Genomic DNA, 23,980 nt, shown 5'->3' on the forward strand with positions numbered 1-23,980 from the left:
TGAGCCGCCATTGACTGTAGTGTACTGGAAGGGTTCATTGCTGTCACTGTTGTGGATGATTAAGATTACTACTAGTACTACTCCCTCCGTCCAGGTTTATTAGGCCTCTCAGCATCACAAGTATGTCCCTTTTTATAAGGCCTCGCTTTGGAAAGGTGCATGCATGCAGCCATTTCATTGGTTGCATTGAAAATCATTGTTGTTGGTGCTAAGGCTGGAAAATTAATACACTTCATGCATGCTTTTTCATTGACTGCATGCATGTGAGAGAGTGCATTGGAAGTAGAATGAAAGAATTAATGTGAGCAAATTACTATGTGTCTTGATCTAAAAGAAGTTGTCTTTAGGTTTAATAAACCCAGACGGAGGGAGTAGTTAAATAATCAGTTTTGCTGACCAAATAATAGTACTACTAGTTTAATCACTTTTGCTGACTTAGGCTTCCTTCCTCGTGTTATATCAGCTTGATCTCACTCGGTTAACATTATGCTCGTGTCGTGTGAAAGAGAGAACCAAAAACAAAGTGTTAGTTACTTCCATCTTAGACTAGCCACAATGGAAGTAACTTCAGCAGTAACATCGAGTTCAACTCAGCAAATTTGCTTATGTGGCAATGAGTTAACGAGGAGAGAGGTAGTAGTAGTAACTTAGCTAGTTACTGTAACATCACATGTCCCAATGCAATATGAGTGTACAACCTAATAAATGAAGCTATGCATGTTACCACACTTATGTTATTACCCATTATGAAGATAGTAATATAGTCTAGAAATACGTGTATGTTACTAGTGTATGTTACTCTCCATCATGGGTCTGCTTGGATGCTTGGTTGTCTTGATCGCACTTTTCAAAGGAGGAAAAAGACTTTCTCTATCTGGGAACAAGGCAAAAGAATGTGCTATAAAGTCAATAAAACTACTGCTATATGGTAAGAATTGTGTAGGAGACAGAATTGACACGAGATGCGGCTCAAGCCTGTATCCGTCGTCTCCTTCCTCGTTCTGCTCCTCTTCCACTTCTTCGCCGGCGGTGATGGGCACTTCATCTACAACGGCTTCGCTGGTGCGCGGCTCGACCTGGACGGCATGGCCGTGGTCGAGCCTGACGGCAAGCTCGCGCTCACCAACATCACGTCCCAGCTCAAAGGCAGCGCCTTCCACCCGACGCCCCTCCGCTTCCACGAAACCAACGGCACCGTCGCACGGTCCTTCTCGACCACCTTCGTGTTCGCCATTGTCACCGACCTGGTCACGGTGGGCGGTAACGGCCTCGCCTTCTTCGTCGCGCCCACCAAGAACCTGTCCATGGCGTCGCCCAGCCAGTTCCTCGGCCTCTTCAACCCCCAGAACAACGGCAACGCGAGCAACCACGTCTTCGCCGTCGAGCTTGACACCATCCTCAACCCGGAGTTTCGGGACATCAGCAGCAACCACGTCGGCGTTGACGTGAACGGCCTGGCATCCGTCGTGGCCGAACCTGCAGGCTACTACGACGACACTGGCGATTTCAAGAACCTGACTCTCATCGCCGGCGATGCCATGCAAGTTTGGGTGGACTACGACGGCCGATCCACGGTGCTCAACGTGACCCTCGCGCCTGTGGAGGCTCCCAGGCCCATAAAGCCCCTCATCTCCGTCACCGTCGACCTCTCGCCGGTGCTGAACGGTACGGCGTACGTCGGCCTCTCGTCGTCGACGGGGCCGTTCCGCACGCGCCACTACGTGCTGGGCTGGAGCTTTGCGCTGGACGGGGCAGCGCCGCCGCTCGACTACTCAAACCTCCCCAAGCCGCCCCGCATCGGCGACAGCAAGCGACGGTCCAAGGCGCGCGACGTCATCCTTCCGGTGGCCACTCCGATCCTCGCGCTCGCGGTGGTCGCCGGCGTCTCTCTGGTCGTGTGGCGGCAATTGAGGTACGCGGAGCTGAGGGAGGAGTGGGAGGTGGAGTTCGGGCCGCACCGGTTGGCGTACAAGGATCTGTACCGCGCCACCGGCGGCTTCGACGGCAAGCACCTTCTCGGCGTGGGCGGGTTCGGGAGGGTGTACAAGGGCGTGCTCCCGGCGTCCAAGAAGGAGGTGGCCGTGAAGGTCGTCGTGTCGCACGACGACGCGAAGCTGGGGATGAAGCAGTTCGTCGCCGAGGTTGTCAGCCTCGGCCGCCTCCGGCACCGCAACATCGTGCAGCTGCTCGGCTACTGCCCGCGCAGAGGCGAGCTCCTCCTGGTTTACGACTACATGCCCAACGGCAGTCTGGACAATTGGCTGTACGACCGGAACGCGACGCCGCTGGGCTGGGCGCAGAGGCTCAGCGTCATTAGAGGCGTCGCGTCCGGCTTGCTCTACCTCCACGAGGACTGGGAGAAGGTGGTGGTGCACCGGGACATCAAGGCGAGCAACGTGCTCCTGGACGGCGAGATGAAGGCGCGGCTCGGCGACTTCGGGCTGGCCAAGCTGTACGACCGAGGCACCGACCCGCAGACTACCAGCGTGGTGGGCACCATGGGTTACCTCGCGCCGGAGCTGGCGTGCACGCGGCGGGTCACGCCGGCCACGGACGTGTTTGCGTTCGGAGCGTTCGTGCTGGAGGTGGCCTGCGGCCGGCGACCCATCGAGCACGGCGCGGCCGACGAGAACCGGCTGGTGCTCGCGGACTGGGTGCTCGAGCGCTGGCACAACGGGGACGTCACGGACACGGCGGACCCGCGGCTCTGCGGCGCCTACGATGTCGAGGAGGCCGCGGCGGTGCTCAGGCTGGGCCTGGTGTGCTCCCACCCGGCGCCCGCCGCGAGGCCGTCGATGCGGCAGGTGGTGCAGTACCTTGACGGCGACGTGCCGATGCCCGAGCCGGCGCCGACGTATCGGAGCTTCACCGCGGTGGCCTTGATGCAGAACGCCGAGGGCAACGACTCCTACGTTGCCTCATACCCGTTGTCTTCGGCGACTAGCGTCGGCGCATCCTCTCTTCTCTCCGGGAGGTGATGTTCGAAGGCCGATCCCTGCCTCTCTGGCAACAACAGGGAGTACGCTGCCAGGGATCACAACGTCTTCTGATCCTTTTTTTTTGAGATGAACATCTGCTGATCCCTGCAACATTTTTTTTTAGATAGCAAACCGCTCATACCAAGCGCACTGCACGGTTTCATCCAGCACGTCAATCGAACCGGCAGGCAGTACGTGAGATAGTTAGCATGATTGTTAACGGATTTTCGGTAGACAATTTGTGAGTCATGAAATGTTTTAGGGTTTTAAGTGACAAAAAAATGTCTTTGTTTATTGGGAAAAGGGCGGCGCATGGGTGATTCAATCTCCGGGGCATATCGTACATGATCTTCACCCGCCACCTCCACCATTAGGCCCGGATCCTTCCTCGCTTCCACTCGCTGTGCTTGGGGTGATCAAAGGGAGCCCTTGTGTCTCTAACCGCCATTGGAGCGCATGGGGTGAGTTAGGGTTCGTGTCCTAGGAGGCCGGCGGAGATGGAAAGCTCGGGCGAGAAAGGGGGAGGTGCAAGGTGTCAAATAGCAGTTGGAGAGAATGAATCTGTCGGAGAAGGAAAGCACGAAGCTTGTGATCGATTATGATCTAGAGGAAGGAGGAGTTGTGCCAGAGTGGATGTTGTTAGGGAGAGTTCTCTCCACCGCAGGGTTTTGCATGTTAACACTATCGCGGAAGCCCTTCAAGTTGCATGGGGAAACCCAAAGGGGTTGATCTTCAGTTTTGTACATGAGAACACGTTCGTTGCAATTATGGATGGCAAGAGGGACCAAAAGATGGAATCTAGGAGGGTGGTCCTTGGATGGTTGGGAAACATGCAGTTGTGTTAGAAATCTTTGATAGTCGGTCTCGGCTGACGGACTGGAAGTTTGAGAAGCTGCAAGTTCGGGCAAGTGTTATCAATCTGCCCTTAAATCTTCGATATTTGCCATGGTTGAAGAAAATTTCAGTTATGCTAGAGGAGGTGATCAAGGTGGATGTTGATGCAAAGGGCTTTGCCTTTGGAGAATTGCTTAGGGCGAGGTTTGAATTAAGGTGAATGAACCATTGACGCGTTGGGTACAAATTGAACCGGTTCGGCGAAAGGAGGCCAACTTCTATGATACTCAGTACGAGAGCTTATCGTATTTTTCTTTCTCGTGTGGTTTACTTGGACATGCAAATCTAATTGCCCTACACCTGCTGCTCGTGATGTGCTCGTCCACCTGCCTTTCAGAGAGAACTTAGGTGGTCAAGGGTCAAGCTGTAGTTGGAGTATCGGTAATCAGAGGAACCAGACGGAGCCTTCCGGTAATCAGAGGTGCTGATGATGCAGAAGATGGAGACAAGGCTACGTCCCTATCAGTGTGAAAATCGGCAGACCTCGGGATAGGGGGTCCCGAGTTGTGGATCTCGGACAGATGGTAACATGAACAAAGGGACGATGTTTACCCTAGGCCCTCTTGATGGAGGTAAAATCCTACTTCCTACTCTTGTTTATATCAATGGAGAAGTATCAAGTACATAGTTGATCTACCTCGAGATCGTCAGATGTGTTCTAACTCTAGGGCTAGGTGAATGATATTGCATTGAAGTCTCCTCTACGGGCTAAACCCCTTGGCTTACATAGACACCAGGTAGGGTATCTAGGATTACAAGATCGGTATCTTGGCATGGAGGCGGCGGGAGAAGTCTTGGAATATACGTTAAGCCTTCGGCAGGTGCAGTCTTGATTACGCCACGTCATGCAGCTCCCGGAGTCCATCTTGAGAAGAATGAGGGCCCATCGGCCCAACCCGAGAAGTATGGGTCGACTAGGTTAGTACCCCCCTAGTCCAGAACACCGTCAGTCCCTAATGAAACAAATGTCGCCAGAGATGCAGTATATAAATTTAATGCTCGTGGGGGTTAGCTGATCGTGGAAGCAATGGCAATAGAGGAATGGGCGGGAACAACAATTAGGTTTACAAACATGTTGATATGAATGTTAAGCCATAGAAAACTCTCAGTTGATGTTGGTTGATCAGGAGTACTTGAATAAAAGAAGGGGAACAATAAGAGTGAATTGTCTAATGAAACAAAAGACAGTAGGGACTTGAAGAAGAAGCGAGCAACAAAAAAAAGAACTTTGACGGAGGCTAAGAAACAACCCTGCTAGGACCAATGAATTGTTTGTTTTGGAATTGTCATGAGCTTAGGAACCGGAAGACTGTTCGTGAGCTGGAAGCGCACACACTAGTTTTTGTGTGCGAGATAAAGATTGAGGGGGAGAGTTGCGTATTTACGAGCCTAGTTGGGGTTCAATGGTTGTCTGCCCGTAAGCAGTATTGGCTTAAGTGGTGATCTAGTGTTTTGGACTAAAGGCTGTTGTTACTATTAATAATTATGACTATCCATTGCCAACTCCATCAAGACCGTCGAAATCGGCACCAAGGAAGAAGCGGGTGATCCAACCAACCCAACAAAAAGAGCCGCCAAGAAGGTTAGAAGGGGGTTTCGGGGAAAGAAATGGGAGGAGAAGAAGAAGCGAGAAGTGGCAGCGGCCAAGATGATGGGGAGATTCGAGGACATCTTGGAGAAGGAGGAGGCATGTATCGAACGCTCCATAGTGAAGGAGAAAAAGAAGGCCGAAAGGTTTAACATCTTGATGGCGACGAACAAGAAGAAGCTCAACCTCGAAGAGAAGAAGACCAACGCTGAAGAGAGGAGGGTTGAGCTCGTGGTCGCTTCAGGGGATACCAAGATGTTGACTATGAGGATGGACAAGTCGAATGACGATGTGGCGATGAACGTCCACGCCATCCGTGCCAAGATGTGGGAGTGTTTGGCGGCCGAGATGGAGACTCGGATAGCCGGGTTTTCGAAGATGGATGCCTTGTTTTTTCGTCTAGGGAATTAATCGGACTATTGCGAGCAGCTTTCCAACAAAAAAAATGCATGGAATGACCTTAAGCTTCCATCCGCAAGAGAGATAAAGACCACTAGGGCAAAAATACTCTTTTTGCATGGATTGTCGGACAAATACTTTTGTGATCGGACACACTGAAAACTATGAGCATCCATCTCTTTGTTGTTGTGATCGGATGCTATAAACACCGCATTTTAACTTGCTCTGCTCTCATATTGTTACGCATTTGAAATAAAATTGACGGGGTCTGAACGGATGTTTAGGAGATTTGGTTTGATCGCCAATTCCTGCATCATGTCCGCGTAATGTTTAGGGTGTTTGGTTTGATGGCCAACTCCTACATTCCGTGGTACTGTTCCAGAGCAATTCACAACAAATAGTGTGTGCGTGTGTGTGTTTTAAGGGACGGACAGTGACACACCCGACCCAGCATAAAATCCACACCGGTTGTTATCAATGAACACGAAGTTGCCCGTGCCGCCGGCAGAGAAAAAGGCAGCGCCCAGGGGCCAGGGCACAAATCGTGCGCGATCAAACGTTGAATAAATCGACTGCGACTTCTACGATCAAATTTATTTTGCGGGAAGACTTGGATCATATTCAGACGATTGTCAAACAAGAAATCCAATACAGTGGCATACTGCACTGTTCGACTCGTGAGGGCCCAGGGGAGGAGGGACCGCGTCGCTTACTCACATCTGACCCACTTGCCAGCCAAGGTATCTCTCTGTTGATTATTTCCAGTCCAAAATTCAGGAGGAAAATTTTAAAGAAATTTAGTGCGAAATAGATGTGCATCAGCATCACGTTGCAGTCACGTACTCACACCCACTTGCCAACCAAGCCGCCATGGCGCGCAGGTCGCTCTCCTACTCCTATCATGGTGTCCATCCTTCTCTGCTACTCTCTTCGTCCGAAAATACTTATCGAAAAAATAGATGTACTTCCTCTGCTTTTTTTTAGTCTGCATATAAGATTTGGTCAAAGTCAAACTTTATTGAAAAAAAATATCAACATCTATAATACTAAAGTTATATGGTATGACATTTAATTTCATGATGCATCTAACAATATTGATTTCATATTGTGAATCTTTATGTTTTTTCTATAAACTTAGTTAAAGTTGACAAAGTTTGATTTTGACCAAATCTTATATGCAAACTAAAAAGAAACAGAGAGAGTATCTAGATGTATGTTAGTTCTAGCTACATTCATTTTTATTCATTTCCGCGACAAGTAATTTCGGACGGAGGGAGTAGCTAGCCAGGTACAGTACAAATGGTAGGTTCCTTGCAGCCAACAGTAACCCAGGCTAAACTAAACTTTATGCAACATCAAGTATTAAGTACACCGAATCCTTGTGTTGCTTGTGACTTGTGTACAAGTGCGGCGGTCAAAGTTGAGGTGACCAAGCGACAAGCGTGCAGCGCGAGGGCACCATGGTTCCTACTCGCAAGTTGTTGTTGCTGCTGCTCGCCCAGCTGCTTGTGGCAGTGGCCGGCGTCGAGTTCGCCTACGAGGGCTTCCCCGTCGCCGGGCTGGCGCTCGACGGCATAGCAAGCGTCACGTCGGACGGGCTGCTGCTGCTCACCAACGACACCGACTTGAACCTAGCCCACGCCTTCCACCCGGCCCCGCTCAGGTTCCACCGGACGTCCTCCTTCTCGACCACTTTCGTGTTCGCCATCGTGTCGGAGCTCGTCGACCTGAGCACGAGCGGGTTCGCGTTCCTCATCGCGCCGACCAGCAGGGACCTGTCTTCGGCGATGGCGGCGCAGTACCTCCGGACTGTTCAACGCCAGCGACAACGGCGACGCGCGGAACCGCGTCTTCGCCGTCGAGCTGGACACCGTGCGCAACCCGGAGTTCGCGGACATGAACGACAACCACGTCGGCGTCGACGTCAACAGCCTCAACTCCTCCGCGGCTGCCATGGCGGGCTACTACGACGACGCCACCGGCGCGTTCCGGAAGCTGAGCCTGGCAAGCCGGGAGCCCATGCAGGTGTGGGTGGACTACGACGGTGCCGCGACGGAGATCACCGTGGCCTTGGCTCCGGCGCGGTCGCCCCGGCCCAAGAGGCCGCTCCTGACCGCAAGGATCGACCTCTCCACGGTCGTCGCCGACACGGCGTACGTCGGCTTCTCGTCGGGGTCCAGCATCGTGCTGTGCAAGCACTACGTGCTCGGCTGGAGCTTCAGCCTGGACGGCCCCGCTCCAGCGCTCGACCACGCAAAGCTGCCGACGCTGCCCCGCATTGGCCCCAACCCCCAGTCAAAGACGCTCGCCATCGCGCTGCCGATCGTCACCACGGCAGCCGTCCTCGCGGCGGCCGGCGTGGGCCTCTTGTTGCTCCGCCGGCGGCTCAGGTACGCGGAGCTGCGCGAGGATTGGGAGGTGGAGTTCGGGCCGCACCGGTTCGCGTTCAAGGACCTGTACGACGCCACCGCCGGGTTCAAGGACAAGCGGCTGCTGGGCACCGGAGGGTTCGGGAGCGTGTACAGGGGCGTGCTCCCGGGGTCCCGTACCGAGGTCGCCGTGAAGAGGGTGTCACACGAGTCGAGGCAGGGGATGAGGGAGTTCATCGCGGAGGTGGTAAGCATCGGCCGGCTCCGGCACCGCAACCTCGTACAGCTGCTCGGCTATTGCCGGCGCAGAGGGGAGCTGTTGCTGGTATACCACATAGCAGCCTCGACAAACACCTGCACGGGCACGGCCATGCTCTGGAGTGGGCTCAGAGGCTCAGGATCATCAAAGGCGTCGCCTCCGGGCTGCTGTACATGCACGAGGACTGGGAGCAGGTCGTCATCCACCGGGACATCAAGGCGAGCAACGTGCTCCTGGACGGCGAGATGAACGGGCGGCTCGGCGACTTCGGCCTGGCGAGACTGTACGACCATGGCGCGGACCCGCAGACCACGCATGTGATGGGCACCATGGGGTACCTGGCGTCGGAGCTGGTGCGCACCGGCAAGGCGACGACCCTCTCCGACGTGTTCGCCTTCGGGGCGTTCCTCCTGGAGGTCGCCTGCGGCCGGAGGCCCATCGAGGAGGAGGAGGAGGAGGACGTCTACGGCGACGTCGACCGCTTCGTGCTGGCGGACTGGGTGCTGGGGCACTGGCGGAATGGCGCCATTGCCCGCGCGGTGGACGCGAAGCTAGGCACAGGGTATGACGCCGCCGAGGCGGACAATGTGCTGCGGCTGGGGCTGACGTGCCTGCACCCGTCGCCCGCGGCACGCCCGAGCATGAAAATGGTGATGCAGTACCTCGACGGCAGCGCGCTGTTGCCGGAGCTTCCCCCGACGTACGTGACGGGAGACACACCAGGGCGTCCTTGGCACGTGGGCGGTCTGGCGGTCGGCGTCCAGCGTCGCCACCATGTCTGACATTGGCCTCTCCGGCCGATGACTGGGGCAAGCTGATCAACACGTTACTAGGAAGATTGATGAATGTATGTTTGGAATTTGGATCTGGACATATGAGATTTCTACAGTTTTAATTAACATATGAAGTATAGGATTTCTTGGAATGCTATATAGGGGTTAAAAGAAGAATCACGAGTTCACACTCAGGATGTGAACTTTGTCAAGATTGCAGTTCGGATTTCTTACACGAGAGCAGTCTGAAATCTCAACTTGGACCTTCCAGCTTTCACACTTTTCGGAGCATCGTTCTGTACATTGGAGCTCCACGAGCCAGGACATGGCGCTCCCAATCGGACACCACGCCAAACGGGTTCTCCATCCGGCCATCGCTGTCCACCACGAGCTGGCCCTTGCCGTGCGAGATGAACTGCTCTTTCATTCCAAGCAGGACAGACTCCACGTCCGACTGTAAATAGATCTGCAACACCAAAGTGCAAATTTATGCTTCATCTTTTTCTTCCCCAAGCTACAACGAAATGTTCTCCCTCTGACTGAGCTTGATGCTATAATCACCCTAACACATGTGCATGCGAGATGCTATTGAGGTGTTTAATACTGTCCTGCTAGATTGGTTACTATCCTATGTTGGTCATCATACTGTGTTCTACTACCTCCGTTTCTAGTAAAATATAAGACGTTTTGGCAGTTTAGGAACGGACGGAGTAGTTCCGGATAACTAGATTTGTTGCTTCCGTGCTTCCGCAGACACGTAACCATGCTCAACATCTGAAATGGGCAAGTGGGGACCACAGAGTATACCTTTCCATTGACCTGAAGAAGATCGGAAACAGCTTCGACAAGCATCCTTCGTACCATTCTCCACCTATTTTGCTCTTTGTTGAAGTCAGGATTTGGGCACTGCAAAAGGAGACCACAGCTTAACCAAGGCAGGTTATCCACTAGGTAGTGTAGCATCCATTGAGATATACACAAAAAAGCAGTATGACGAGACGCTAAAGAGTTAACAATACCTGTATTGAGACAAGTGTCAACAGTCCAGGATAACTTGAAACTATCGAGCGAAATGTGGAGGTTGCATTTGTCGATAGAAAGTATCTGCCAAAAGTAAGCGATGGCATCAGTAATGATGAAATAGGAGTCACAAAATGAAAAAGAAAAACGAGCTACACGAATAAAAGTAAAATTCATAAAATGCTTGGAATAGTTAAAACAGTTATTAGAAGAACTTCCATGTAAGGACTACTAAATGACAAGCAAAAGCATACCCTTGTAGATTACTAAGCGTGACATCTGAACTTGAATACTCAATACAGCAACAATTTTCCCTAAAATGTACTCCCTCTATAAAGAAATATAAGAGTGTTTAGATTACTAAAGTAGTGATCTAAACACTCTTATATTTCTTTACAGAGGGAGTAGCTCTCACGACATTTTTAACATGGATTATGTAATCCACCATCTGTTACGAAATCTGGATCTTTGTTGTGGCATACAACAAAGCAAGACATCTCGTACGCAAAAATCTAGCTCCGAGAGATTTCTGAAACATTGTTTAAGGTTAAGCCAATTTCACTGTCATCTCATCATATAAAAAGGTCCAATGGGTCAATAATTCCCTAATAATAGATAACTGCTCTGGTTCCCAATCAGATTATGACACTTGGAAAATTTCACCATCCTACATGAATTGACAAGTTCAAGTCCAATCTACATGCATTGACAAGTTTAGTCAAACTAGTTGTCCAGAATAATAACCACATTAGAAAAAGAATGCTTCAAGTCAAGGTGGACAGAGTCACAGAAACAAGGTTACTTTGTTCTTTGTTGGAGTAATTTTATGAGCAAACTAGTTGTTGGAACTGACATCACTGGCATGAACAGAAAGGGCGAGGGAAAGGAAATAAATAAGTAATAGTTCTACTAATTAAAGTAGATGTACAGGATGCTTACAAGTTTCTTTTCCCAGCCGATGCTACATCCTGAAGGCACCTTACAACAAGCTACAGCTAAAACAAGTTACAAAAAGGTTGAAGCACTAAATTCAATACAGGATACAGTCAGTTTTTACCTTTTCATTCATCTCAAGCCCAAGAAAATTCGAGCCTTCCCAGTTTCTAGCCATTTGGAATAGAAACAAACCATTTCCTGCACCAAGAAATATACATACTTGAGAAGGGTGCAAGAATCAGAGATGCAAGGCCTCAGAATTTGAGAAAATAGAAAAACTATGAAGAAATTAAGAAATGTTCTTTATCTTGGTAATTTACGCTAGCATACATTTGCGAACATACACTTTGACAAAACACACAGCAAACTAATAACAATTGAATTGCATGAACTATTTTTTGTGATGACTACAGAAGAGAAACTGGCATTCAAGTCTACTGAAGAAAGCCCTATATGCACAAGAAAGAGCAATAGCCGTATGTGACCTGCAAAGCTTGAAATACTTCAATGTACTAGACACTTTCACAAATGGAACCAGTAAGAGCAGCCACATTAAGGTTTTCTATCACAAAGCTGTTTTAATGTTAGCAGCTATAAACTAGTGTGACAAACCACAACTATAGATTTGAGATTGGTCGTCTCCATCTGTGTTCATCATGCAACGTAAAATGATTTGAGATTGAATATTCTAGGAGGGAGGCCTACCACTTCCTATATCAACAAACAATGGTTGTTTGGTGTCAGAGAAGACGTCATCCCATGGAATCTGATAGGGATAGCTCTGCAAAAAGAGGAAAAAATAATGAAAAAAAGAATCCGGGGCCACTAGAGAAAGGGAACTTTACAGTGTTCCGGTTTAAAAACTATTCTGTCGATAGTAGTTAAGAAATGTTGACCTTCATTTGACTGAAGCATTCAATAAGAAAAATGGTAGAAATTGCATGCAAACTTAGGTGCATGTCATCAAATGCAACAAAAATCGAATAGAAGAGAATGCCTGTGGCTGTGACAGACAGGTCTGATGCATATAGGAACAGAATACATCAATGGGCGATGATTATTTCTGCTACCAAATATATTTATGAACACATTTGTTAAAATTGTTGCAACAACGAGCTGGTTAAATGGTGCTAAGAAGCAATAAGCATGTAATACTACATAGTAAGGTCCATGTTACAAGCAAGGTTTTTGAGTCGATGAGTCGGCGAGTCGCTCAGGGGGGGGGGGGGGGGGGGGGGGGGGGGGGGGGGGGGGGGGGGGGGGGGGGGGGGGGCGACTCTACACTAGTCGTGACTAGTCTAGACTCATGGTCGACGAGTCGACATGCGATGAGTCGACGTAGTTAAGTAGTCAGGAGCAGACCAGCGGCAACTAAGGGAGGAGCCGCAGCAGCCAGCGATGGGAAGAGCAGACCTGTAGTAGCAGTAACCAAGGGATGAGCAGCAGGCAGCAGCACCAGGGGAGAAGGGGACGAGCAGCAAGCCAGGGGCGGCGGCGGCTGCAGAAGAGGGCTGGGTCGGGGAGGGGGGTGGAGCTGTTCGATCTAGGTTTCCAGACGCTCCAATCTTCCTTCAATATTGGCCCAGAAGCAATATTGGCCCAATAAGGCCCAATGAAACCCTAGCCTGCCTAGCTCAATCTGAACCATCTATATTCTCTAATCTTCACCGTCCATCCACTCTCTTCTTTCTCTCTCTCACCTGCTCCCCTTCCAGCCTCCAGGAACGAATCGACAGCCGCAATGGCCTTGCTGCAGCTCCTCTTCCATGGCTTCTCTGCCTCCGCCCCTTCCTCTCCGCCTCCCCCATCCTTCCCTGCTCCGTTTTCTCCGCTCAGCTCCTCTTCCATCACAGATTGATCGAGTCGTTCGACTCAAAGACCGCGACTAGTCGGGACTAGTCGATCGAGTCGCTCGACTCATCCAATGATTCGAGTCGACAGGTTGAGTCAACCTTCATGTAACGACTCGTCGACTAGTCGCGACTAGTCTTTCGACTCGAAATCCATGGTTACAAGTCCTTGAGCTGCTAAAATTTCTCAAGCGGAAAACCCCAGTTAATTATTTTCCCCAAAGATCTCTATTTCTTACGTGGAATATTCATCATTTCTTATACAACTATATGTTGTTCAAGTTTTTCTTAAAGGAGTAAGGAGGATTTTGATTTTCAATCCCTTTCTATAATGTACTACTCCATCCATCCCAAAATAAGTGTCGTGGCTTTAGTTCACGTAAAGAGTAAAGCGGTCTAGAAGTTTGAGTCATAGCATTACATAACAGAAAAACGACCATGTCAACTGTCAAACATTGGAATGTGCTCTTGAATAATTTCGAAACAGGGAACTCTCTCCATTTTCTCATAAATGTAACTTGAAGATACTGTTATATTTACAACGTTAAATCCCAAGAACCACTTGAAAATGAGGCTTAATTGTATAGGTATGCACATATATGTCGGCATGCTGGGGGCATCAGGGTATCAGGCTACACTTTTTGTCTTAGAATGTTGAGGACTTGTGGCAAGATTTGTGTCATGCATGATGCATTGATTGTATAGGTACACACATATGTGCTTGCACTGAGGATCGTTCTACAATTTTTCATCTTGATAAAATTTTGAATGCACCAGCAGACTCGCTAACAGAAATAGTAATTCTAGAGCATGACTTACTTTATCCAATGCTGCAATACCAGGCAATATTCTTCCTTTGAGAAATTCCCATACAATAGATTCATTTTCAAATGCTGTATATTGTGATGAAGAATCTGATATTGCTTTTACTGCCTTGCATACTGCACCCCCTACTAAAATAATGTCACAGCTATTATGACTTGCTTTGTTCAGTATCTGGCCCAACTGTGTTGCCCCGACAGAAAATTCTTCTGTCAAGTCAAAGCTTGTAGGACCGATCCATAGGATCTTCTGTGAGAAATAATTAAATTAATGTGAGAACTTGATGGGATAAGAGGATTTTCCTAAGAATTAACGCATAAGTTGATAACTGAAAAAAGGGAACTCCAATCATATGTCATATCGGAGGCCTGTACTGTTAACCCCTCTTTCTATTCAATGAAATGAAACGCAAAGTCTCTGCGTTTTCTCGGGAAAAAAAAATCATACGTCATATTTGATACTATACCAAGTAAACGTGAAAACATAAATCATCACTTATCAATCATAAGCTCTCAAGTTGCTCAGCATGTATTGTTGTCTGTAATGCGTTATTCTTGTGACCTGTCAGATTTTCAAAGCAACTTTGTGGAGTTGTGGGGTATGTTTTGCCGGTTGATTCTTGTCAAGATGGTGGTAATGGGAGCCAATCACCTGCTATTTTGTGATCGTCATGCACAAACGCGTCCAACAAAGTGGGGACCCGCCCAAGCCAGCAGAAAACAGTGAAGGATGAGACTAAAACTAGGCCTTAAGAACAAAATTTATGTGCTATTCTTGGGGCTAGCCCACCCTGGCCCGACCAACAATCTTGCTAAAGCTTGACACTGGGGGAGGGGGATGGCAGGTAAGTTTTTTGTTGTTGCAATTTTCCAAGCTAAAAAATAGTGCGCATTCCTAATAACAGAAACATGAAATACTGCAAGACATGCTACAAAACTGTGAGATGTTAAAAAAATATTTCTATGCACTACACAGAGCCTCATCACATTCATACCAAGGTCATTTCTAACCTTGTACGATGACAATAAAGAAGAAATTCTCTCCAATGTCGATGGCCCTATATCAACTGGTGTCCAGCCCAAAGAAATTAAGCCTGGAAGATACATGGACATCAGAAAGTTATATTATTATTTCAACTATCTACTGGTATGTCACTTAAATGACCGAAGTCATCCTTTCAGGCAATTTTGAGAAATAACTACAGCGCAGCAAAAATGCTACTCCCTCCGTTCCAAAATAGATGACCCAACTTTATACTAAGTTTAGTACAAAGCTGAGTCATCTATTTTGGAACGGAGGGAGTAGAATTTACCAAATAATATATACCCAAGCAATAATAGACGAGGGAACCATGAACATGCATCATCATCTATCAAATCAGGTGAAGTGTCAACCGTGTAACTTTACACGTTTGCAAATGCAGGGTAATTTCAGCGGCTGATTTGTTTTTTGACCAGAAAACTGTAGGTGAGGCCCTGACAGTAAATTTTATTAATAAAGACAACTTTTTAGATAAAGTGTGCATTTATTAACTTAAAATGTAGCACCAAGCGGATATAAAACATGATGAGCAACACCCGGCCTTTGCATAACTAAGATGCACACAGCCAAACATCAGCAATCTGACAAAAGGAAATAAAAGAACGACATATCAGCAACAATAGTCATATTGGACTGACACTATGCCTATGTCGAACGAGGAGGTGAACCGATCCTGAGAAGTATTTACAGAAGAAAAGAAGGGGGAGTAAGCAATGGAATTTAGCCAAGAGAGAAAAGGACCAGCCAGGAACTAATGCTAGAGTTGGCGTTCTAAAAAAATCTCATTCCTTTACTTCCAAAATGCACCAGGCAGCCATAATGAAGACATCCATGAAGAAAGGCTTGGCAAAAGCAGTTCTTGCAGAAGTGAGGACTGCAGTCATATCACAGCTGATGCTAGGGAGAATACCAATTCTAGGCTAACAGTTTGTACTGAAAGGGCAGGTTAAGAAGAGGTAATCTCGAGTTTCAAGAGGCCCATTTGCACAGAGGACACAACAGTAGCCTTCGTCCATGTAAATAACTTTCTAAGAAAAATATCCCTTCATTCCCTTGTGTTAAGTTGTCGTTGAAAATAAGCTAAGCAAGTAAGATGCATTTTGTCGGAGTAAGGCAAGTAAGCTGAGCAACTGATATCAGTAAAAATCATTCACGTTATTTCAATTCCGTGAATTATATGGGGGTAATCTCATCCATTAGTGTAGTATTTGCTAGACTTATACTCTGACAGTAAGTTGCTCAAAAAAAGAATTAGAGCCGTATTGCAAACAGGATGTTAATTCTAAAGAATGATTAGTGTTGCCATTGCCAATGAATATGGCACGAGTAATAGGAACCACATGAACAAAAATACATAAATAAACAAGGAAATAAAGCCCAGTCATACTCACCAGACAATAGTTCAGCTGAGTCAAATATTTCCAGTTGTTCATTATTGTTGCTGTTCAAACACCACAGGTCTGTTGGATAATAAATAGGAATGTTCCTATTATGAGCTATTTCAATAAGTTGTAACACTTCCTTGGTAGCATTTTTTTCTATCAAACAGGAGGACACTGGAATTCCAAGGCCATTCATTATTTGAAATGATAATTTTCCAACAAAAAACAACCCATCGCATTGAGAGGCTAACAGATGCAGTGCAGGTGCCTTTCTCAAGAAGTTACTGCCTCCAATCTGCAATAAACAGAAAAATATCAACAAGAAATCAACATGGCTAAATAAAAATAAAGATCCTCATTAAATAGTTCCTAGTAGAAAGTACTAATCCTGCTTGCAGATAGTTAACGGAATACACTTGCTAGGAACAAGGATCATTTCTGCATGATTACCAATTGTGATTAATTATTAAACACCATGAGTGCAATATTCTCGACCACCAATTGAAGTGACCATGTTAGAAAACCCTCTAAACTTGCCTGTTATCTACCATGAACATAACAGGACAATACATAGAGGAAATAGTCCTTCCGTAAAACTCGAGAAATAGGGAAAGCAACTATTAGCTTGTGCCATCCAGATTTTGACATAGCACCAAGCTTTTTGCTCCATTATGGCATAAAACAAGATCAGAAGTGCAGCTCTAATCATCCGCTGTTGGATAGGCAAGCTAAGCTACATGTTTATACATACGGATGCTGGCCAAGATAATTCCAACCTCCCAGTCTGATCATTATAAAGAATAGTAAAAACAGAAATGGTTGGTGTGGTGTGTGTGTTTAACAAGTCATGGCATCAAAGAATGATTAGCTTTGCTATTCAATGTGGATGATAAGATTCAACATTTTTTTCTCGAACACACATCAAAATGCATGTCGCTTTGTAGAATCAACATATATTCATTATATAGATGTACCCTTTTTCTGACAGAACCAAAACTAAACCGCATATTTACTTGACAATAAAAACAAAGGACAAATCGAGACTGAACACGTTAATTGCTAGAGCAAGAAATTGAACAATATCCAACATTTGTAATGACTTTGCTCTTTGGACCAACCGGTTCCATGTACCGGTAGATAAGGTTTCAGCCACATCCTGGCTGACATACCTCTCCTCACGGCTTGCCGTAACCCTGTAAACCCTCTCCTCGGCTTTCGCTGAGCTTTGAGTAATATAATTCAGGTGGGGATCCTCTCCCCCCGGTGATTCCTCAAAAAAAAAAAATTTGCTAGAGCTAATGCTAGTAAACAGGAATTGAACAAGTCCAACCTTGTAAATAGTTTCTGTAGGTATGTATAAACTATGAACTGAAAATTAAATAAGGACCAGTGATTACTATTGCAATGTATGGGCGCCTTGTGGTGTCATTGATCTTTAGCAATTGCATAAGCTCCTCCTCAAAATGGAAACCAGCAAGAGATGCATAGCAGAAACGAGTGATGCCAACCGTTGATGCGCGAATCTTATGAGATAATGAGAAAGAATCATTGACAAAGATTGCTGCACCTGAAGCTAGCTTCTGAGAAAAATCATTGCAGTTTGCATTTTCTCCCCTGAAGTTCAAAAGATTTTCAAACAAGATAATATCATTCTGCACCCGTTCTTCCTTCTTACATGATGTTAAACAAGGTGCACCATTCACTGGGATGACCTTTACTTGAAGAAGCGATGACATGTAGTCTGACGATCAGCATTTATGACAGATTGTTTTCAGTTATCAAGAATGAACAAAAGAAGCTATTCTGGATAAGTTAGCTGCATTTAAAATATGTGATTCAGAATGCATGACAAAATTAAGCCAGTATAGTGTCATAAACAGTATGAGAAAAGATACAAGGGAGAAATGCAGTTGTCCAGACATTTAGTGCATGGGTGCTAAATAGCATTATTACTCGATTTCTCCAATAGTACAGATACTTTTGGTTTACAAATAAAATAATATTTACAGGTTTGGGTTCAAACATGTAATCTTTGTCAGATGCCTTGGCTTACTGACGTTAGAATCAATCTGTTGCAAACTGAACAGCTGTTTTTGGGTCCTAGAGTGCATCCATATCTAAAAACTTATCAGTATAAAGTTTGGCATAAGCGTATTAGAATATGAATTTCAAATAACCTGCAAAAGATTCGGTTGACTTGAGCACTGGATTAACAGATTGGAGGACTGGATCCCAACTGGTAACTAGAAGAACTTTCCCTCCTGCTTTGTACAGGTATTTGATAGTTGACAGTGTCTTTTTCAGTGAGCAACTAAATAGTCCTAGAGGATCTAAAAGAAGTACAGAATCAAGTCGCACCAGGACCACCTCTCCATAAAGTTTTTCAATTGGGAAATTCCTAAGAGTTTGCACGTGCAGGTAAGAAGTTGACCTATCAACACAAGAATATTTGTCCTGAAATAGATTATAAAAGAAAATGTTAGTAGTCCATACTATCAGTGGGTTAACATGTTATGCCTGACACTTATGAGAAGATTCAGAAAATAAACACTGCTTGAGAGGACTACATCATAGAGAAGAAACACTGTTTGTTTTTGTCCTTCGATTCAGAATGGTTCGTTCATAGATAGCATTCAACATGACATAAAACATGGGACATACAAATGCAACACTTCACATTATTTTTTGCTAATGATATCAACTAAAATCAAACACCACAGTGACTGATATTCAACTATATTTAGCATCCAGTGCATTCTGGAGTACCTCCTTCTGAAGATGAGCTACATTTCTAGTAGAACGTGGCACCTGACAGCATTGTACTCTACATAACGGTCTTTGAATCCCTACAATAAGAAATTTAAGATTCAGCACAAATGACCTGAAACTGGAGCAGGGTATTGCCCCACAAATCCTTGAGGGGTCGAGGGCTAATCACAGAGAAAAACACGAGATAATGCAACGCATGATGGGACATCGGGCTCACCAGAGATGCAACAGCTATGTCCAGCACACTCGAAGGATCCACGAAATGACGGCCATGATTCTCGCCAGCGAGATGTTGCTGAGCTCAACTGAACGCCACAAACCTGCATGAAGCCTCTCTTCTGAAATCTCGACTACTTGGTGCGCCGATGCTGAAATTTGAGCCCTAAATCAACAGAGATCGAAATGTAAGTATCAAGGTGGAAGCGAGAGCACAAGCTGAGACGCAGTGCCGCGGAACCTCGGAAGGGGCCATGGGCACCGGTTCAGTTGCAGAGGTGCAAATTGCAGGGGCAGGCATGTGCTGCTACAGCTAGCCGTGAATTTCTGCGTCGCGGTGATGCGAATGCTCGATCAGAGCATCAGATTCGAGTGAGCGAGAGGGAGGATTACCAGGCTTGCGTGCCGGTGCCGCCGACGGGGACCCCGACCCCGACGCTCCCTCCGCCGCTTTCGTCTCTCCGCGACGAGGAAGATGAAAGGGGGGAGGGGAAGGAGAAGCTTCTCGCTGGTGGATTGGTACCCGGCGACGAGGAGGAGGAGCCCGTGCCGCTTCTCGCGCTGCAGTTAGAGGGCAACAGGGGAGGGGAAGGCGCGCTGTGTGCCGTTGGGGTCCGGAACCGCGGAAGTGGAATGACGACGGGATAAGAGCATCTACAACCGGAAACCGGAAGGCTAAGGCGTCACTCCACGCTCGATCTCTTGCTCCTTGGTGATGAAGTTCTCTAACTTGCAGCTTCGGTGTGTGTTGATGGAGTAAAGATAAATGCGTTCGTAGACGTCTGCTGAGCTGGAGGGGTAAAACCGAAGGTGCTGAGGGTGCAACTGATGGGGCAGTAGCTGCAGTAGACACTGTAGCTCTGGTCTATTACTAAGCAGTATAACGTAGTGAGTTAGGAGCCTCCATAGCGTTTTAAGTCTATGAGCCATCGGATCACTCTAATGTACGATTTAAATCAGCTCAGTCAACTTTAGGTCATCACACATTCACGCACCGTTTCGTAGGCCGCTACTCCACAGAATGAGCTTTGGATTCTATCTGTAATCGGGCTGTCAAAGGTCCGGGTCCAGGCGAACGTGCATGTTTACAGGCCCGAGTTTTCTTTTGGCAGGTCTATTCCTTCGAAACTACTTCTTTATTCTTTCGTCTGTGATGCGCCGCCGCCGTCCTCCGTCCCGTCGACGAGCTTCTGCTCCGGGCCTGCCTCCCCGTCGATGACCTTTACATGCCATGTACTATCCTCGGCAGGCCCCTTCTTTCATGTTTTTAATGTTGTGTCCTGAAGCATTCCTTCGTGGTCGCGTCCATCGTCGTTTGTCCTCCTCCTGCATCCGCCTCCATCCCCTTTCCTTTTTTCTGGGTTCCTCCTGTTACGTGTCCGTGTCATCCTTTTCTTCTTCCCATCTGACCTTCACCTTGGATCTTCTTATTTCAGGAATTCTCGAGCTCAACGGTGTGAATTGCTCTGCTGGGTTTGGATTTGGCGTGAGGGCCACATGATGCTGCATCTTCTCGATTCCCCATGTATGACGCCCCACCCATTTTTCCCTTTGTTTATTATGCTTTATTTTCTTAGTTTATAGCAACGTGGGGAACCCGACGCCGGAACAGAAAGCAGCAGAACCAGAGGCAAGAGATGCATGTGGAATTCAGTCCAGAGGCAAGCCAGCAAGAGGCACATGTAGATGAAGGTATGGACCTAGATAACAACAGGAAGCGTACTTCCGATCAGGTTATTAGCTCTCCAAACCCTAAATCGACGGGGCTGGAGCTGGTGGCGGGGATGAAGCCAAGTGGGAGCACGGTGCCGATTAGTCCTCCTCCAAAGCAGGACCCGAAGAGGTCTAAACTCACGGGGCAGATGGGGAAGACAGGCACTTCGGGCGATAAGGACGGGACAATTGGTGTGCTGAAGAAAAACCCCAGTGGGGGGAAAAGCTCGGACACGAGATTGGCGGCCTCCTCGGCGGAGGACCGCCGGACGCAATGAATCTGTTATGCTGGAACTGTCGGGGGATTGGCAACGCCCCGACAGTTCAAGAGCTGCGCGAACTCACGAATAAGTTTGCCCCTAGAGTGCTTTGTCTAGTTGAAACCCAGATTAGTGGGGTTAGAGCTGAGAATTTGAAGAGTACTTTAGGTTATGATTGTTCTTTTGCTGTTGATGCCTCTGGTAGGAGTGGAGGCTTGGCTATTTTCTGGAATGATGAAATAAAGAATGAAATTTTGGGTTATTCTAAGTATCATATTGATTGCAAACTCGTTGGCGTAGGAGACCAACCATGGAGGCTATCTTGTTTCTATGGCGAAGCTCAGACGCATCTTCGCCATGACACCTGGAATACAATGAAAAACCTGTCCACCCTACAAGATCTGCTGTGGGTGTGCATAGGCGACTTCAATGAGGTGCTGAGACACGATGAGAATGACGGGATTGGCTCGAGAAGTCAATCGCAGATCCAGGGCTTCAGAGATGCGGTTGACGTGTGTGGCTTACTTGATCTCGGATACAAAGGTGTAAAATGGACTTATGAGAAGAAGGTAACAGGAGGCTCGTATACCCGAGTCAGGCTGGATAGAGCTATGGGTTCGGTGGATTGGTGTGGTATGTTTCCGTCAGCGGCTGTTGAACATGTCACGGTAGCGACTTCGGACCATTCGGCCATAGTGCTACAGCTAAGCCAACCGAATGGAGGAGCCAAGAAGGCCAAGCAGTTTAGGTATGAGGTCATGTGGGAGACCCACCCCGATCTGAAACTTGTGGTGCAGGCAGCATGGGAGCCCAATGGCCATAATCTAACGGCGGGTGAAGTCCGCGCAAATCTCGAGGCCTTAGCGAATAATCTGGGAGACTGGTCACGTACCACTTTCGGAAGCGTCAGAGGAGAAATACACAGTTTAAAGAAGGAGCTAGACTGCCTGCATAGTGACTGCATGAGAGCTGGTCCTTCACATGTGGAAATCAAGATCAATGACCGCCTTATTGAACTCTATCTACGAGCAGAGCTGATGTGGCGTCAGAGGTCTCGGGTTGAGTGGTTATCAGCAGGGGATCGGAACTCCCGTTTCTTTCATATGCGGGCATCTATGCGGAGGAGAAATAACTTGATCAAGGCACTGCAGAAACCAGATGGGCAAGTGACCACGGAGCTAACGGAGATGCAACAGATGGCAACTGATTTTTACAAAAAACTATACACTTCAGAGGGAGTTGAGGGCCTGCAAGATGTTCTTCAACATGTGCCTTTGAAGGTTACTCCGGAGATGAATGCATCGTTGCTGGCCCCGTATGAGGCGAAGGAGGTCAAGAGTGCTCTTTTTCAGATGTTTCCTACCAAAGCACCAGGTCCGGACGGGTTTCCAACTCATTTCTTCCAGAGACATTGGGATGTTTGTGGTGAAACAGTCACCAGAGCCGTCCTGGCTATAGTCAGGGGTGACGAGAGCCCTGCTTGCTTGAATGATACCCTACTGGTTCTGATTCCGAAGGTATCTAACCCAACCTTGCTCTCACAGTTTCGCCCTATAAGTTTGTGTAATGTTTTTACAAGATAGCTTCAAAAGTGCTTGCAAATCGGCTCAAGGTAATCCTCCCGGATATTATATCAGAGGAGCAGTCAGCTTTCGTCCCCGGAAGACTTATTACTGACAACATTATATCGGCTTATGAATGTTTACACTTCATGAAGTGTAACAGATCAAAGAACAATAGTTATGCAACTCTCAAGCTTGATATGATGAAGGCTTATGACCGGGTTGAGTGGACGTGTTTGAAATCAGTGATGGAAAAGTTAGGCTTTGCAGCACCATGGGTGTCTGTTGTGATGAACATGGTGAGCTCTGTATCATTTTCAGTCATGTTCAATGGTGTGAAGTCAGAAGTTTTCAAACCTACAAGGGGTATTCGACAGGGAGATCCAATCTCTCCATATCTTTTCTTGTTAGCAGCAGAGGGCCTTTCGTGCCTCTTAAAATCTCAGAATCAATCATCCCAACTCAGTGACATTAAGGTGGCACTGTCGGCACCGGCGGTAAACCACCTTTTATTCGCGGATGATAGCCTGCTGTTTTTCAGGGCAAGTGTTGATGGAGCAGAAGCAGTGTCAAACCTGTTGGAAACGTATTGTAAGACATCAGGTCAAAGGATAAATAAAGAGAAGTCTTCAATTTTCTTTAGCAAGGGCTGCTCCGAGATAGTCCGTGACACTGTCAAAGGCCACTTCCAGGTTCCTAATGAATCGTTAAGTGACAGATATTTGGGTATGCCAACGGATGTGGGTCATTCTAAGAAGGGGACTTTCAAATATTTGAGTGACAGAGTTTGGGACAAAGTAAAGGGTTGGATGAGCAAATGCCTGTCTACGGGGGGTAAGGATGTGCTAATCAAGTCGGTAGCTCAGGCTATCCCGGTGTTCTCTATGTCATGCTTTAAGCTGCCTCGAGGCTTGTGTGATCATATCAAATCCATCATAAGGAAATTTTGGTGGGGCTGCAAGCAGGGTGAACGCAAACCGGCTTGGGTGTCATGGGATGTGTTGACACGTCCAAAACACCTAGGCGGGCTGGGATTCAGAGATTTGGAGATTTTCAACCTAGCTTTGTTGTCACGTCAGGCCTGGAGACTCTTGCAAGAACCTCTGAGTTTGAGTGCAAGGATTTTGAAGGCTGTATACTACCCTGACA

General features: G+C 47.4%; 2 protein-coding genes and 1 pseudogene across 3 annotated transcripts; 2 read left to right on the top strand and 1 right to left on the bottom strand.

Moving 5' to 3' along the window:
• The first annotated feature begins 585 nt into the window (after positions 1–585).
• On the top strand, positions 586–3,807 carry LOC125506015 (L-type lectin-domain containing receptor kinase SIT2-like). The gene has a single exon (XM_048670903.1). The coding sequence runs from the start codon at positions 963–965 to the stop codon at positions 2,976–2,978; it is 2,016 nt and encodes a 671-aa protein (XP_048526860.1). The 5' UTR covers positions 586–962; the 3' UTR covers positions 2,979–3,807.
• Positions 3,808–6,587: 2,780 nt separating this feature from the next.
• Positions 6,588–19,986, bottom strand: LOC125506027 (phosphoglycerate kinase-like). Of its 2 annotated transcripts, XM_048670913.1 has the most exons (15): positions 19,690–19,985; positions 19,298–19,462; positions 19,078–19,157; positions 18,489–18,765; positions 17,709–18,052; positions 16,321–16,606; positions 14,899–14,981; positions 13,886–14,137; positions 11,922–11,997; positions 11,338–11,414; positions 11,220–11,269; positions 10,280–10,364; positions 10,068–10,166; positions 9,495–9,726; positions 6,588–6,844 (listed from the first exon to the last, which is right to left on the bottom strand). In XM_048670913.1, the coding sequence occupies exons 2-14, from the start codon at positions 19,404–19,406 to the stop codon at positions 9,535–9,537; spliced, it is 2,010 nt and encodes a 669-aa protein (XP_048526870.1). In that variant the 5' UTR covers positions 19,407–19,462; positions 19,690–19,985; the 3' UTR covers positions 6,588–6,844; positions 9,495–9,534. The 2 variants fall into 2 exon arrangements, with proteins under 2 accessions (XP_048526870.1, XP_048526877.1); XM_048670920.1 differs by lacking the exons at positions 6,588–6,844; positions 13,886–14,137 and having other exon boundaries at positions 9,326–9,726; positions 19,690–19,986.
• LOC125506044 lies at positions 7,176–9,435 on the top strand (annotated as a pseudogene).
• Positions 19,987–23,980: the final 3,994 nt, after the last annotated feature.

The sequence above is a fragment of the Triticum urartu genome, chromosome 1 (assembly GCF_003073215.2).
Source record: "Triticum urartu cultivar G1812 chromosome 1, Tu2.1, whole genome shotgun sequence".
Classification (NCBI taxonomy): Eukaryota; Viridiplantae; Streptophyta; class Magnoliopsida; order Poales; family Poaceae; genus Triticum; species Triticum urartu.

Coding starts and splice junctions, on each gene's coding strand:
- LOC125506015 (XM_048670903.1), top strand. CDS start 963: ATGCGGCTCAAGCCTGTATCCGTCGTCTCCTTCCTCGTTCTGCTCCTC.
- LOC125506027 (XM_048670913.1), bottom strand. CDS start 19,406: ATGCAGGTTTGTGGCGTTCAGTTGAGCTCAGCAACATCTCGCTGGCGA. Junction 14,982..16,320: donor CTCAGCTGAACTATTGTCTG/GTGAGTATGACT, acceptor TGTATCTTCCAG/GCTTAATTTCTTTGGGCTGG. Junction 10,365..11,219: donor TCGGCTGGGAAAAGAAACTT/GTAAGCATCCTG, acceptor TACTTTTGGCAG/ATACTTTCTATCGACAAATG.